General features: G+C 47.8%; 1 protein-coding gene across 1 annotated transcript in view; it reads right to left on the bottom strand.

Moving 5' to 3' along the window:
• Nucleotides 1-11,668, bottom strand: part of LOC115167342 (lysyl oxidase homolog 1) — a 37,497-nt gene extending 25,829 nt beyond the window's left edge. Inside the window, exon 1 of the mRNA XM_029721690.1 lies at nucleotides 10,167-11,668. Within this exon, the coding sequence (XP_029577550.1) occupies nucleotides 10,167-11,253 (1,087 nt within the window). The 5' untranslated portion in view covers nucleotides 11,254-11,668. The remainder of the gene's footprint in view (nucleotides 1-10,166) is intronic.
• Nucleotides 11,669-13,524: the final 1,856 nt, after the last annotated feature.

Raw genomic sequence — 13,524 nt, 5'->3', positions numbered from 1 at the left:
ACGTGCTCCGTCGTCAGAAGAAACAGAGAAATCATCGTCTGAGAAAGTGGACCAATACGCAGCGGGGTTATGTGTACTCATCTTCTCTATTTCTGGATAAGAAGGCAAACCGTAAACCAAAAACACGTACACAAGAAAATAACAAAAATGAGGACGAACAGTTTCACAGGCTATAATGACAACAGCAGTGCGAAATACAACTACCCACAAAATACAAACAAAACTCATACCTATATATAGGACTCTCAATCAAAGGCAACTACAAACACCTGCCTCCAATTGAGAGTCCAACACCCAATTACCTAACATAGAAATACTAAACTAGAGATAACATAGAAATACAGAAAAACATAGAACATAACCCAAAACCTGGAGATAATAAAACAAACTGTCACGTCCTGACCAGCAGATGGAGCTAGTGTTTTAGTTTTGGGGTCAGGACGTGGCATGTTTGTGTTGGGAATGTTTGTGTTGTTGATTGGGACTTCCAATTGAAGGCAGGTGTGTTGAGTTGCCTTTGATTGGAAGTCCTATATAGGTGTGTGTGTGTTTTTCTTTGGGGTTGTGGGTGGTTGTTTTTGCACTGCGTTTCTAGCCTGCAGAACTGTAGCTGTTGTCACCTTTATTGTATTGTTAAGTGGATGCTTTACTCCTTACTTGTAATTAAAGATGAGTATTCACATACCTGCTGCACCTTGGTCCATTTATGAAGACAGCCGTTACAGAACCACCCACCAAACCAGGACCAAGCAGCAGAAGAGGAGGAAGCCACAGGAGAAGAAAAGGGAGGAATGGACATGGGAGGACGTCCTGGACGGTAAGGGAGCCTACACCTGGGAAGAGATCCTGGCCGGAAGGGATCGCCTCCCATGGGAACAGGTGGAGGCACTCAGGAGAGTGGAGGCAGCTGGACAGAGGAACCAACGGGAACGTTATGCTGGAACACGGTTGGCTAGGAAACCCGAGAGGCACCCCCAAGAAATCTTTTTGGGGGGGGCACACGGGTAGCTTGGCCAGGCCAGGGAAGAGCCGTAAGCCAGCTACCCGTGACTACAGGGAGGTGCGTATGAGGTGGAGGGCGCCATGTTACGCTGAGGTACGCACCATCTCGCCTATACGGACGCACAGCCCAGTTCGCCCAGTACCAGCGCCCCGCAGGTGCCAGGGCAAGGTGAGCATCGAGCCGGAAGGGGTGATGCCAACCCTGCACTCAAGACCGCCAGTGCGCCCTTTCGGTCCGGTGTTTCCCGCTAGACGCACTAGCATGGAGGTGCGTGTCTCCAGGCTGGCAGTCCAATACCAGCCCCACGCATCAGGAGTCTAGTGTGTCAGCCCAGCCTCACCAGTCAACAGTCACCAGAGCTGCCCGCCAGTCAACAGTCACCAGAGCTGCCCGCCAGTCAACAGTTACCAGAGCTGCCCGTCAGTCAACAGTCACCAGAGCTGCCCGCCAGTCAACAGTCACCAGAGCTGTCCGCCAGTCAACAGTCACCAGAGCTGCCCGCCAGTCAGGAGTCGCCAGAGCTGCCCGCCAGTCAGGAGTCGCCAGAGCCGCCCGCCAGTCAGGAGTCGCCAGAGCCGCCCGCTAGTCAGGAGTCGCCAGAGCCGCCCGCTAGTCAGGAGCCGCCAGAGCCGCCCGCTAGTCAGAAGCCGCCAGAGTGGCCCGACTGCCCGGTTCTGCCAGAGTGGCCCGACTGCCCGGTTATGCCAGAGTGGCCCGACTGCCCGGTTCTGCCAGAGTGGCCCGACTGCCCGGTTCTGCCAGGGTGGCCCGACTGCCCGGTTCTGCCAGGGTGGCCCGACTGCCCGGTTCTGCCAGGGTGGCCCGACTGCCCGGTTCTGCTAGAGGTGCCCGACTGCCCTGATCTGCCAGGGTGCCCTGCCTGTCAGGATCTGCCGAGTGGTCCTCCTGCCCTCCGGCCCAGCCCGAGTGGCCCTCCTGCCCTCCGGCCCAGCCCGAGTGGCCCTCCTGCCCTCCGGTCCAGCCCGAGTGGCCCTCCTGCCCTCCGGCCCAGCCCGAGTGGCCCTCCTGCCCTCCGGTCCAGCCCGAGTGGCCCTCCTGCCCTCCGGCCCAGCCCGAGTGGCCCTCCTGCCCTCTGGCCCAGCCCGAGGGGCCCTCCTGCCCCCCGGCCCAGCCCGAGGGGCCCTCCTGTACCCCGGCCCAGCCCGAGGGGCCCTCCTGTCCCCCGGCCCAGCCCGAGGGGCCCTCCTGTCCCCCGGCCCAGCCCGAGGGGCCCTCCTGTCCTCCGGCCCAGCCCGAGGGGCCCTCCTGTCCCCCGGCCCAGCCCGAGGGGCCCTCCTGTCCTCCGGTCCAGCCCGAGTGGTCCGTCTGCCAGGGTCAGCCCGAGTGGCCTGTCTGCCCGGCGCAGCTATCGGCGCCATCAAAGTGGGTGACGCCGAAGGTGGAGCGAGGTCCACGGCCTGCACCTGAGCCACCTCCAGGATAGGTGGGTTGGGGAGGGAGGGTGTAGCACAGTGCCGTCGGTGACGGCAGCCACCCTCCCTTCCCTCCCTTATTGTTTAGGTGTTATTGTTTATGGGGTTTTTTGTTGGTGTTTTTCTGTTGGTAGGTGCATTCCGGGGTCTGCACCTTGAGGGGGGGGGGGGGTACTGTCACGTCCTGACCAGCAGATGGAGCTAGTGTTTTAGTTTTGGGGTCAGGACGTGGCATGTTTGTGTTGGGAATGTTTGTGTTGTTGATTGGGACTTCCAATTGAAGGCAGGTGTGTTGAGTTGCCTTTGATTGGAAGTCCTATATAGGTGTGTGTGTGTTTTTCTTTGGGGTTGTGGGTGGTTGTTTTTGCACTGCGTTTCTAGCCTGCAGAACTGTAGCTGTTGTCACCTTTATTGTATTGTTAAGTGGATGCTTTACTCCTTATTTGTAATTAAAGATGAGTATTCACATACCTGCTGCGCCTTGGTCCATTTATGAAGACAGCCGTTACACAAACACTCTTCTACTCAAACCACCACCCCGAACCAACCAAAACAAATACCCTCTGCCACGTCTTGACCAAACTAAAATACAAATAATACCTAAATACTGATCAGGACGTGACATGTACCCCATTTTTTCCCACCAATTTCAATCTTGTCTCATCGCTGCAACTCCCCAACGGGCTCGGGAGGCAAAGGTCGAGTCATGCGTCCTCTGAAACATGACCTGCCAAACCACACATCCTAACACCCACCCGCACCGATGTGTCGGAGAGAACACTGTTCAACTGACAACAAGGTCAGCCTGCAAGCGCCCAACCCACACAAGGAGTCGCTAGAGCACAATGAGCCAAGTAAAGCCCCCCTGGCCAAATTCTCCCCTAACCCGGACGACACTGGGCCAATTGTGGACCGCCCTATGGGACTCCCATCACAGCCGGTTGTGATACAGCCTGGGATCGAACCTGGTTCTGTAGTGACACCTGTAGCGATGCAGTGCCTTAGACCGCTGCACCACTCAGGAGGCCTATATGTTTAGATTTTTAATACATTCTAAGAGTGCATGATGTGACTCTAATGATTATTTGAAAAAAGTTGCATGAATGGCATGAGCTCTAGTTTGTTTCTTGCACAGGCTGCATACACCTCATCAGTCTCTCATTCACAATTTGACAAGCACTTGATAATGCCTCAAATTTCCCCCTAAAAAAATCCATGCCTTCTTCAGCCAGCGGCCGTTGTGCCCTTGGGCTGAATATAATAATTATAATTCCCATCACCCGGCTGCGTGCTCCGAAGCCCCTCTCACTTCCATGGCTCTCTCAGATATCTCAATTCTTATTAACCAATGCCCGTCACGTGATCTGTTTCTTCCCCCAGGCATCTCAGCACCTATAGGCTACAAGTGAAGACAGACACATTGGGGACGCAACTGCGCATCCTTCTTATCAAATTCTGAGGCGCATATTGAAGATATTGGAATAACTGTACATACACATTTACTTTTCGTCAGCCAACAAGATGAGTAGGCCTAACGAACAGCAAAGCACTAGCCTATGTCAATATTCTATCCCCCATAGTATAAAAGTTGACCTATTCTATTGGTCAACTTGTCCTTATGTGCGAGAAATAAAAATGTCAAACATAGTCTGGGACAGTTATGGGATGCGATAGATCGATATTAATACAACCACTTGCATCATATATATTTTTTTAAAGTAACTGTAGTTTACTGTAGCTTACAATGTTGATAAACTATTAGATTATTTTTTCACATTATAAGCGCAGCAATGTGCACATGGCAGTAGGCTATAGGCATGAATGTTCCAAACTGTTATCAAAATTAGCGGGAAAAACACCATTCTCAAAAGTGACCGCAAATGTGATTATGCACATAATTCTTTATTATGAAGGTGCATTTTTATGGTGAAAAGTATCTTCCCCAAACTTGAAACTCACGCGCTGCCTATGTATGCCAGTTAGGCTCTACACCGGTTGTAAAACGGATTAATGTGCTTCATTTTAAGAAGTAATTTGGCCACTTTAGTTGTGATTCTAACCTTATGATACAAAACATATAGGCCCATGGGCTAGGCTACATGACGTGTGCGACTATGATTTTAGAGGGTAAATCAGTTTAATATTGCAGATAGATTGTGGCTTCCATCAATGTAATTGTCTGCATCATTTCCATTCCCCCATACATATTTTTTGTAAATATACACCACCGTTCAAATGTTTGGGGGCACATTTTTGGTCCATTAAAATAACATCAAATTGATCAGAAGTACAGTGTAGTTGTATGCTGTGAGTGACTACTGTAGCTGAAAACGGCTGATTTTTAATGGAATAGTTTAGTTTGAGAAACAGATGCCTCACAAGTCCTCAACTGGTAGCCTCCTTAAATAGTACCCGCAAAACACCAGTTTCAATGTCAACAGTGAAGAGGCGACTCCGGGATGCTGGCCTTCCTCTGTCCAGTGTCTTTGTTCTTTTGCCCATCTTAATCTTTGTGCCGCCAAGTTACATATGGCGGCACATTCAGATAGGTGGAAATAAGGGTCCTGTGGTCAGTAGTCAGGAATCACTAATTACAGTACATTCCAGATGATAATCTTAGCAGAATTAGTACTCCCTCCCTATAGGTCACTATAGATTCTGATCTTAGTGTATAGAAAAAAGATAATCATGCCAAGAAAAATAAAATGAGTATACATGAATGAGTCATTCATTCTTTTAAAAATTCTTCCCCTCGAACCTGAATGTGAAAGTGAAAACATGGTTGGTACACACAGGGAGAAATTATGGTAAGACGCTGGGGCTTTCCTAATATGATGTGATGTTTCATGACACTAATCCTAATATGAACCTGTCATTCCATGTTAACCTTTGGCATGAAAAATACATTCAGACTATTCATATCTGGAGGGGATAACGCTAAGCATTAGAAAATCGACTTCACCAGAATACCAGACGTACAATTATGTTCTGCTATAGTATCCAAAGTTTATATTTCATATTTGTTGTAGGCTCCTAGTAATCAAACATTTTAAGATCTTTCACATTTATGCAAGAAAATGTGAGAGATGGAGAGAGAGAGAGAGAGAGAGAGAGAGAGAGAGAGAGAGAGAGAGAAGCACGCTAAGGTAAAACAACAATGATCTCACACCCCGCTGTTCCTAAACTGGGCCAGTGACTGACTCTGTCAGAGAAACAGAAGAATAAATAAAAAAGCAGGCCTGAGTTGTCAGAGCTAATGTGTGTCCCATTTCCAGTAAAGGGCATGCCAGAAAGGGTCACTGGGATACCTTACCACCACTCCTTTCCCTCCCCCTTTACCTCAACCTCAAAGGCCAGACATCCACTTAAATGTGAACCAGTTGGAGCAACATAAAGTCAATCCCAAGTTTTGACCTCTGGTACCATAAAATAAAACTACCATCTGCTTCATTTTGGTTCCAGTAAAATTGACAAAAGAGTAAAACAACTGAAGGCATATGGGGATATGATATTTAGCGTTGTGCTTTTCTATTCCCACTCTGTCGTTACTGTTGTTTACAGCAGGCCTTGGATTCAATTTGTTTATAGGAATTCTACAGAGAAAGCTTCCTATCTCCTCTGCCTGTTTAACGTCCAGGTGTGCCTTCCCCAGTTTAGACACAGGTTCAAGTGAGGGTTCTGTCTTTCCAAGCACTGTGTACACATCCTATTTGTCATCTCTCTCTGAAGCAGACTTACAGGCCACGGGAAGCTTCCTGGGGCAGACCATGTAAACACTGTAAGGCCTGTGTGAAATGCAGAGGTTTTCCATCCAGCAGCGGACTCTTCTCCCTCTTCTTTCGGCAGGGCCTTTGTTCTCTGGCCCCCTAATCTCCGGAAACTGGAAATTGGGTATTTTTCAGAGGGATAAAGTGTGTCTGAACCAAAAGCTGATCCTCCCTCGAAAGCATTTGACAAGGCTACATACTGTATCATATTCTAAATGGGGCACTAGAGAAAATATGTTGGATTTTGCCATTTCTTTAATAATGTCTTTCCCTGAAAGTGTACAATACACAACATGCAAACTCATCCCTTTTACTAAGTCAATGGCATGTCATTTCTTTTTGAGAACAACTCTTTATAGTGGGTGCATGTGAGAATATGTGAGAGCTTAAGAGTGGTGAGAGAATAGCGTGCAATACAAATATTGCACTATATAATAGTCTGTGACGGTTGCAGTCACAGCACTACGTGAACAAGACAAGTCCGAGCCTGTTGCAACACACCAACACAGGTTCTTTCCACCACCTCATTTTATCTTGTTCCCATTAACCTGTTTGGGATAGGGGGCAGTATTTTCACGGCCGGATAAAAAACGTACCGGATTTAATCTGGTTACTACTCCTGCCCAGAAACTAGAATATGCATTTAATTAGTAGATTTGGATAGAAACCACTCTAAAGTTTCTAAAACTGTTTGAATGGTGTCTGTGAGTATAACAGAACTCATGTGGCAGGCCAAAACCTGAGAAGATTCTATACAGGAAGTGCCCTGTCTGACAATTTGTTCTACTTCTAGGGCATCTCTATCAAAAATACAGCATCTCTGCTGTAACGTGACATTTTCTAAGGCTTTCATTGGCTCTCAGAAGGCGCCAGAAAGTTGAATGAGAGCTCTCCAGTCTCTGGGCGAAAAACAGCAGGGGTTTTTGTGAGTGGTCCTTCTGGGAACAATGACACTGGTGCGCGCGTGCATGAGACGACTCCATTTTTTTCTTTCAGTGTTTGAACGAATACAACGTCGCGCGGTTGGAATATTATCGCTATTTTATGAGAAAAATTGCATAAAAATGTATTTTAAACAGCGTATGACATGCTTCGAAGTACGGTAATGGAATATTTTGACATTTTTTGTCACGAAATGCGCCGGCGCATCACCCTTCGGATAGTGACTTGAACGCATGAACAAAACGGAGCTATTTGGATATAACTATGGATTATTTTGAACCAAAACAACATTTGTTGTTGAAGTAGAAGTCCTGGGAGTGCATTCTGACGAAGAACACCAAAGGTAATCAAACTTTTCTAATAGTAAATCTGAGTTTGGTGAGGGCCAAACTTGCTGGGTGTCAAATTAGCTAGCCGTGATGGCCGGGCTATCTACTCAGAATATTGCAAAATGTGCTTTCACCGAAAAGCTATTTTAAAACCTGACACCGCGATTGCATAAAGGAGTTCTGTATTAATAATTCTTAAAATAATGATCTATTTTGTGAAAGTTAATCGTGAGTAATTTAGTAAATTCACCGGAAGTTTGCGGTGGGTATGCTAGTTCTGAACAAAACATGCTAATGTAAAAAGCTGGTTTTTGATATAAATATGAACTTGATTGAACAAAACATGCATGTATTGTATAGCATAATGTCATAGGAGTGTCATCTGATGAAGATCATCAAAGGTTAGTGCTGCATTTAGCTGTGGTTTTGGTGACATATATGCATGCTTTGAAAATGGCTGTGTGATTATTTTTGGGAGGGTACTCTCCTGACATAATCTAATGTTTTGCTTTCGTTGTAAAGCCTTTTTGAAATCGGACAATGTGGTTAGAGAAAGGAGAGTCTTATCTTTCAAATGGTGTAAAATAGTCATATGTTTGAGAAATTGAAATTATAGCATTTTTAAGGCTTTTCGTATTTCGCGCCAGGCGCTACCATTGGATATTGATGATATTAAGGCCTTTTGACAATAAACAAGACAAGACAAGTTACTACTTATCTCTATTGATAACTCAATACAGTAACACTTCCCACTGGGCAAAAACTAGTTGAATCGACGTTGTTTCACATTGGTTAACAACTCAAACAAATATAAATCAAAACTAGACATTGAACTGATGTCTGTGCCCAGTGGAATTATTTGGATAGTCCATATGTAGATGCTCTACAGACTATCTACAGACTATCACTAACATTTCAACTAACTATCTACTAACCCTAATCCTAAACTTAACCCTTACCCTAACCCTAACCCTAAACTTAACCCTTACCCTAACCCTTGCCCTAATGTTGCTTTATCAACAGATAGTTTGTTGATGGTATGACCATCCGTAGAGCATCTACAGATGGACTAGCCAGACTATCCAAATAAAATGTGACCCTCAATACTTCTGTATCCAATCTCTCTTTGATTTGTGTCCTTGTATGGAAACAAAGCGAACCGGTCTCCACATTTGAAGGTATGTAAGTTAAATTGGAATCCCTTGCAGCCTGCCTTTGCTTCTATTGACTGTCAGCCCATTGGAAGAACTTCTATCACATTGATTAAATGGCGTGTGAGAAAGCTGAGGCATCTGCACACATGTTGGCTGCTTCTAGGACAGAGAAGAATGCTTCCACATTCCTATGTCTTAATGAGTGAGACTGAGTTATGGAACTGAAGCACATGGCACATTAAAGAGCCTGATGCACAGCCAGTCCAGGCAGAGGAATAGAGATATGTGTAAGTCAATCTTCCATGCTCCTAACGAGAGGAGAGGATCCCATCTGATGTCCCACCCCCACAGGCCGTGGAGGCTCCTAGCAGCTAGAACAGAGAAAACGCACACACACATGTTGGCAATTGCGTCACTTTTCGCCACACGGCTTCAGTTACTCTAAATAAATGTTTTCCACATTGCCAACTTTGGGTTCCAATAATAAAGTCGGTGTCCACCCCCTACCCTCACCCTACTCCAGCCCTGTGATTGGCTCTCAGAACAGAGTCTATCAATTACCCATGGTTTTCAAGAAATGGTGTGTTTTTAATTACGAAACGAGTCCTGGGTCGCTGCATGTCTAAGAGCAGCTCATTGATGCTCCCTCCCTCTTCACCCCAGCTCATACTAAATATTTGTTTGATATCCTGAGGCAATGGACCCCATGTGTTACAGGGTCTCTCTCTCTCTCTCTCTCTCTCTCTCTCTCTCTCAGCACCCCCCCCCCCCCCCTCACCCAGGCCCCAGCCAGCCCCAACACCGAGGTCCTCTATTCCCAAGTTCTGCATCCAGGTCTCCCCAGGAGCCAAGCCATTTTCAAGCTATGATACAGTGAGCCCTGTGTGTGCGCTCATCACATTGGCAGGCCTTTCTCAACACCTGGTTTCAATAACCCCTGTGAGTGAGTGGGAAAAGATGAACCGTCCTTCAGTACAGTTTGCTTTTGTTTGGCAAATTGGAATTGAAAGACTTGAGTGTTTTGGGCCTGAGAGATGTGAAACGAAAGACCTCTAGAAAACAGTGTACTTCTCCAGCTGCAGAGGCACATAGCTGGGGAGACAGGTGGTAAGGGTTCTGCTCCCCCTGGGCTCACACTGTCCACCGCTGTCAGGAAATAGCAGAGGAGCAGAGGAAAGGAGCCACATTCCCTTCTTGTTTTCTCTCCTTCAACTGAGGAAAAACTTGGATGTGACCCCACAAGTGCATCATCCACTTCACATGTGTACTACCATTAGGCTCTGGTGGTTCCTTTGTGGTTTGCATGACTGTCTTGTACTGCTCACATCAAATAGTCTATAAAGTTGACTAAATAGAAGATGACGAATCTCTCTAGTTTCTTTAGGACCACATACAGATAAACTTTCATACTCTCAAAACGAAGTACTGGACATTCTGATGTCTTAAAACATCTGGTTGGACTTTGGACAAAGAGCTGGCTTTGTTATAGGACATAAGACGTTGAACTAAATGACTTTGTGCATGTACATTGCGCATACCTCTCTGTTCCGGCCGGTAGACACTCCCGACGTTGACGCTGGGGTTCTCCACGGCCGTGTTGGGGTTTCTTCCTGGCACCAAAGGCTGGAGGAAAGGAGGCTGTGGCTGCACCTGGGGCCTACCGAACGGGGGGAACTGCTCGTACTGGGGGCTTCGTACTGGAGGCTGAGCGCCACCCACTGTCCTATCTGGGACAGCGGGCACTGTGTCGGCAGGGGCAGCAGCAGGATCCTCTCCTCCATTGTAGAGGCTGTGTGTGTATCTGCGGTCCAGGCCATCTGAGAAGGGTGGCTGGGCAGCCCGTGCTGGCACAGCAGGCACGGCAGGTACGGCAGGGTTGGGCCCGTAGCCATAGGACTGGTAGTAACGGTAGCCATCCTCACCATAGTCCTGCGGGGAGCGTGGAACCACAGGTGCCAGACCAGCACCAGTTCCATACCCGACTCCAGTGTATCCTCCACCGACACCAACATATCCTCCACCACCAGCACCATAGCCTCCACCTGTGGCCCTCTGGAAGGGTGGCTCTGCGTAGCCTCGACCTGCTCCCTCCACCACACTGGGATCATAGGGCAGGGGGTAGGGCTGCTGAGGGAAGGGGTATTGCGGGTAGGGTTGGACAGGGATGTTGTAGGAAGATGAGAAGGATGACGAGGATGACGAAGAGGACCCAGTGGATGGCCTGAAGCGGGGGTTGGTGGAGCCTGTTCCCACTGAGCCCTGGCGCCAGTTGTCGGGCACCTGTCCAAAGCCAAATGGATGTCTGGCCTGTCCTCTCACGGTCTCCGAGCCTCCCCTGGAGGGGGCCTGCCTGCGTACGTTCCCTCCTTGTGGTCTGCTGGGGGTTCGGGGGCGAGAGTCAGCCACCACCACTCTGTGACTTCTCTCCTGGTCCTGTGCTCCAGCAGGGACGTACTCAGCTCCACTGTTGAGGAGGCTGAACCTCCGGCCGTTGTTCTCCCACTGGATCATTTGTCTCCAGGGGGTGGCAGCGCCATCCTGCCCCACAGCCTGGTCCTGGGCCTGGGCCCATCCGGAGCCCAGTAGTACACACACCAAGCTCTTCACAACAAGAGGCAGCATCATTATGACACTAAACACACCTCAACTCACCACCACACAGAGAAAACAACCAACAGCCGCTCAAACACGACCAACCACCTGTAGCCTATGTCAACACAGCATGAATCCTCTTCTAGGGGTATGGAGCAGCACGTGGTGGGAGTGTGGAGAGGATAGCAGGAGGATATGCCAGTGGTTCTGTCCATTCGCTGCTCCTTACAGCTGGCTAGAGAGGCTGAGGATCAGTCTGTGTCCAGGAGTAGTCATATCCGGGAGGGGGGAGTGGGCTTCAGAGGCCCCGCTGGTGGTGCTAGTGTCTGTTAGTGCTGTGAGAGAATGCCCTGTCTTCCTGGCTGTCTAGCTGCGCTGTGACTGTCAGTTGACTGAGCATTACTCTCACTCAGCCTTCTGGAGAGGAGTGCCTGCCTGTGTGCCTCGACTGCAGCCTTCTATTTGCTTCTCTGATTGCTTACAATGGGCTGTGAAAAAAAGCACTCAACTTTTTTTTTTTTAAGGAGAGGTCCCACATGGCCCTAGTGCTAGAGCGGTTTCCTGGACTGACTGCTGGAGCCAGGACTCGCTCTGTAAGGCTTCCAGAGTCAACATCACCATCTGCAAAGGCATTTGGATTTATATCGCGGCTCACTTTCCATTGCCCAAATGCTTTTATCATCCTCAACAAGCAGAGATGCGTTGAACATGGCCTGGATTCACCCACACAGGTGTCTAGCAAACCCTTTAAACTCATAACTACGTACAGATGGGAAATAACTCGTACCAAAAATAACTTTAGAAAGTAATTGGTAACAGTCTTCCTCACTCAGATCAGTTCAGTTACAATGAGCAACAGGTTCCTTTAAACTGGAGAATTGATGAAGAGGAGAGAGTGGAGGGACAGCTTTCAGAGAAACACAGATGGATCAGATAGTCTTTGATTCAATACTTAAAAGAGAACGGCCATTGAAAACAGTCACTATTATTGCCTTCTGTATACTTATTTCCTGATATGAGGGGATTTTCCATCTGGTTATAGAGAAAGTCTTGTTACTTTTTAATCTCAACAATCCACCCACTATGTAGTTGTACTCATGTTTGGAAATGTGAAGTGTCCCCCACTCCAAGACCTATTTTGCAATGCAATGAAGTTGAGGTCAATTAAGCAACCCACCCAGCATCTCCCCTGTGGCCAGTACAATGCACAATACACCCATACAGAGCTCCCAGATCAAACCGTGTGCACTGGCCTAATAGTACCCCCTTTTAAATGATATTGTAGGGGAACATTTTAGATGAAGTTGCTCTTCTACCTGGGCAGTATTGATGTAATCACACTAGTACACAACTGTTCTCAAAGGAAGGTAAACACATTCCAAACATGGGATAAACAGCGGATCTGGTTCCTGCTTGCCTTGACAGAGTGGAGAGAGAGAGACAGAGAGAGAGAGAGAGAGAGAGAGAGAGAGAGAGAGACAGAGAGAGAGGGGAGAGAGAGAGAGAGAGAGAGACAGAATGGAGAGAGAGAGACAGAGACAGAGAGAGAGAGAGAGAAAGAGAGGGAGAGAGAGACAATATAATATTTTTCCTGTTATCAAAGTCAGCGGTTTCCAAGGTGTTTGAGTTGGCATGGGCTTTTGTCGGGAGCGGGCAGAATGTGCCACAGACCAATGAAAGGACAATATTCCACCACCACAGACAGGATCAGAGGTTTAAATGAATCAGCTGAGATCTGCCAACTCCGCTCGGCTCCTTTTGAAACATGACTCAGTAAAACAAGCTGATTTTGTTTTTCTTCACATTTTCTGAAAGTCAGATCAATGTCCTGCAAAGAGCTAGCCTGGTTCCAGATTGGTTTGTGCTGTCTTTCCAACTCCTATATTTAAAAAAAGTAACCTTTATTTAACAAGGCAAGTCAGTCAAGAACAAATTCTTATTTACAATGACGGCCTACAGTGGGTTAACTGCCTTGTTCAGGGGCAGAACGACAGATTTTTACCTTCTCAGATCTGGGATTCAATCCAGCAACCTTTCGGTTACTGGCCCAATGCTCTAACCACTAGTTTACCTGCCACCCCTCCCGTGGTCAACGCTAATGAGGAAACGTAGGAGGAGCTCCTCCAGGGAGTGGGCAAGGTTCCTGTAGAGGGCATCAATATGTATGTGATACTGTGATGCTGTATACAGCAAAGCAGAGAACTAAATCATTCCCAGGGGCCACTTGGCTACAGTTCTACACAACCTTCATGGTCCAAGGCTGTATGGAGCAACCAGCACAAACTCAAGAGGGATGAGAGGGGA

The sequence above is a fragment of the Salmo trutta genome, chromosome 29, assembly GCF_901001165.1.
Source record: "Salmo trutta chromosome 29, fSalTru1.1, whole genome shotgun sequence".
Classification (NCBI taxonomy): domain Eukaryota; kingdom Metazoa; phylum Chordata; class Actinopteri; order Salmoniformes; family Salmonidae; genus Salmo; species Salmo trutta.
Note: the sequence above shows the minus strand (reverse complement) of the source record. Positions and strands in the feature narration are given on the sequence as shown.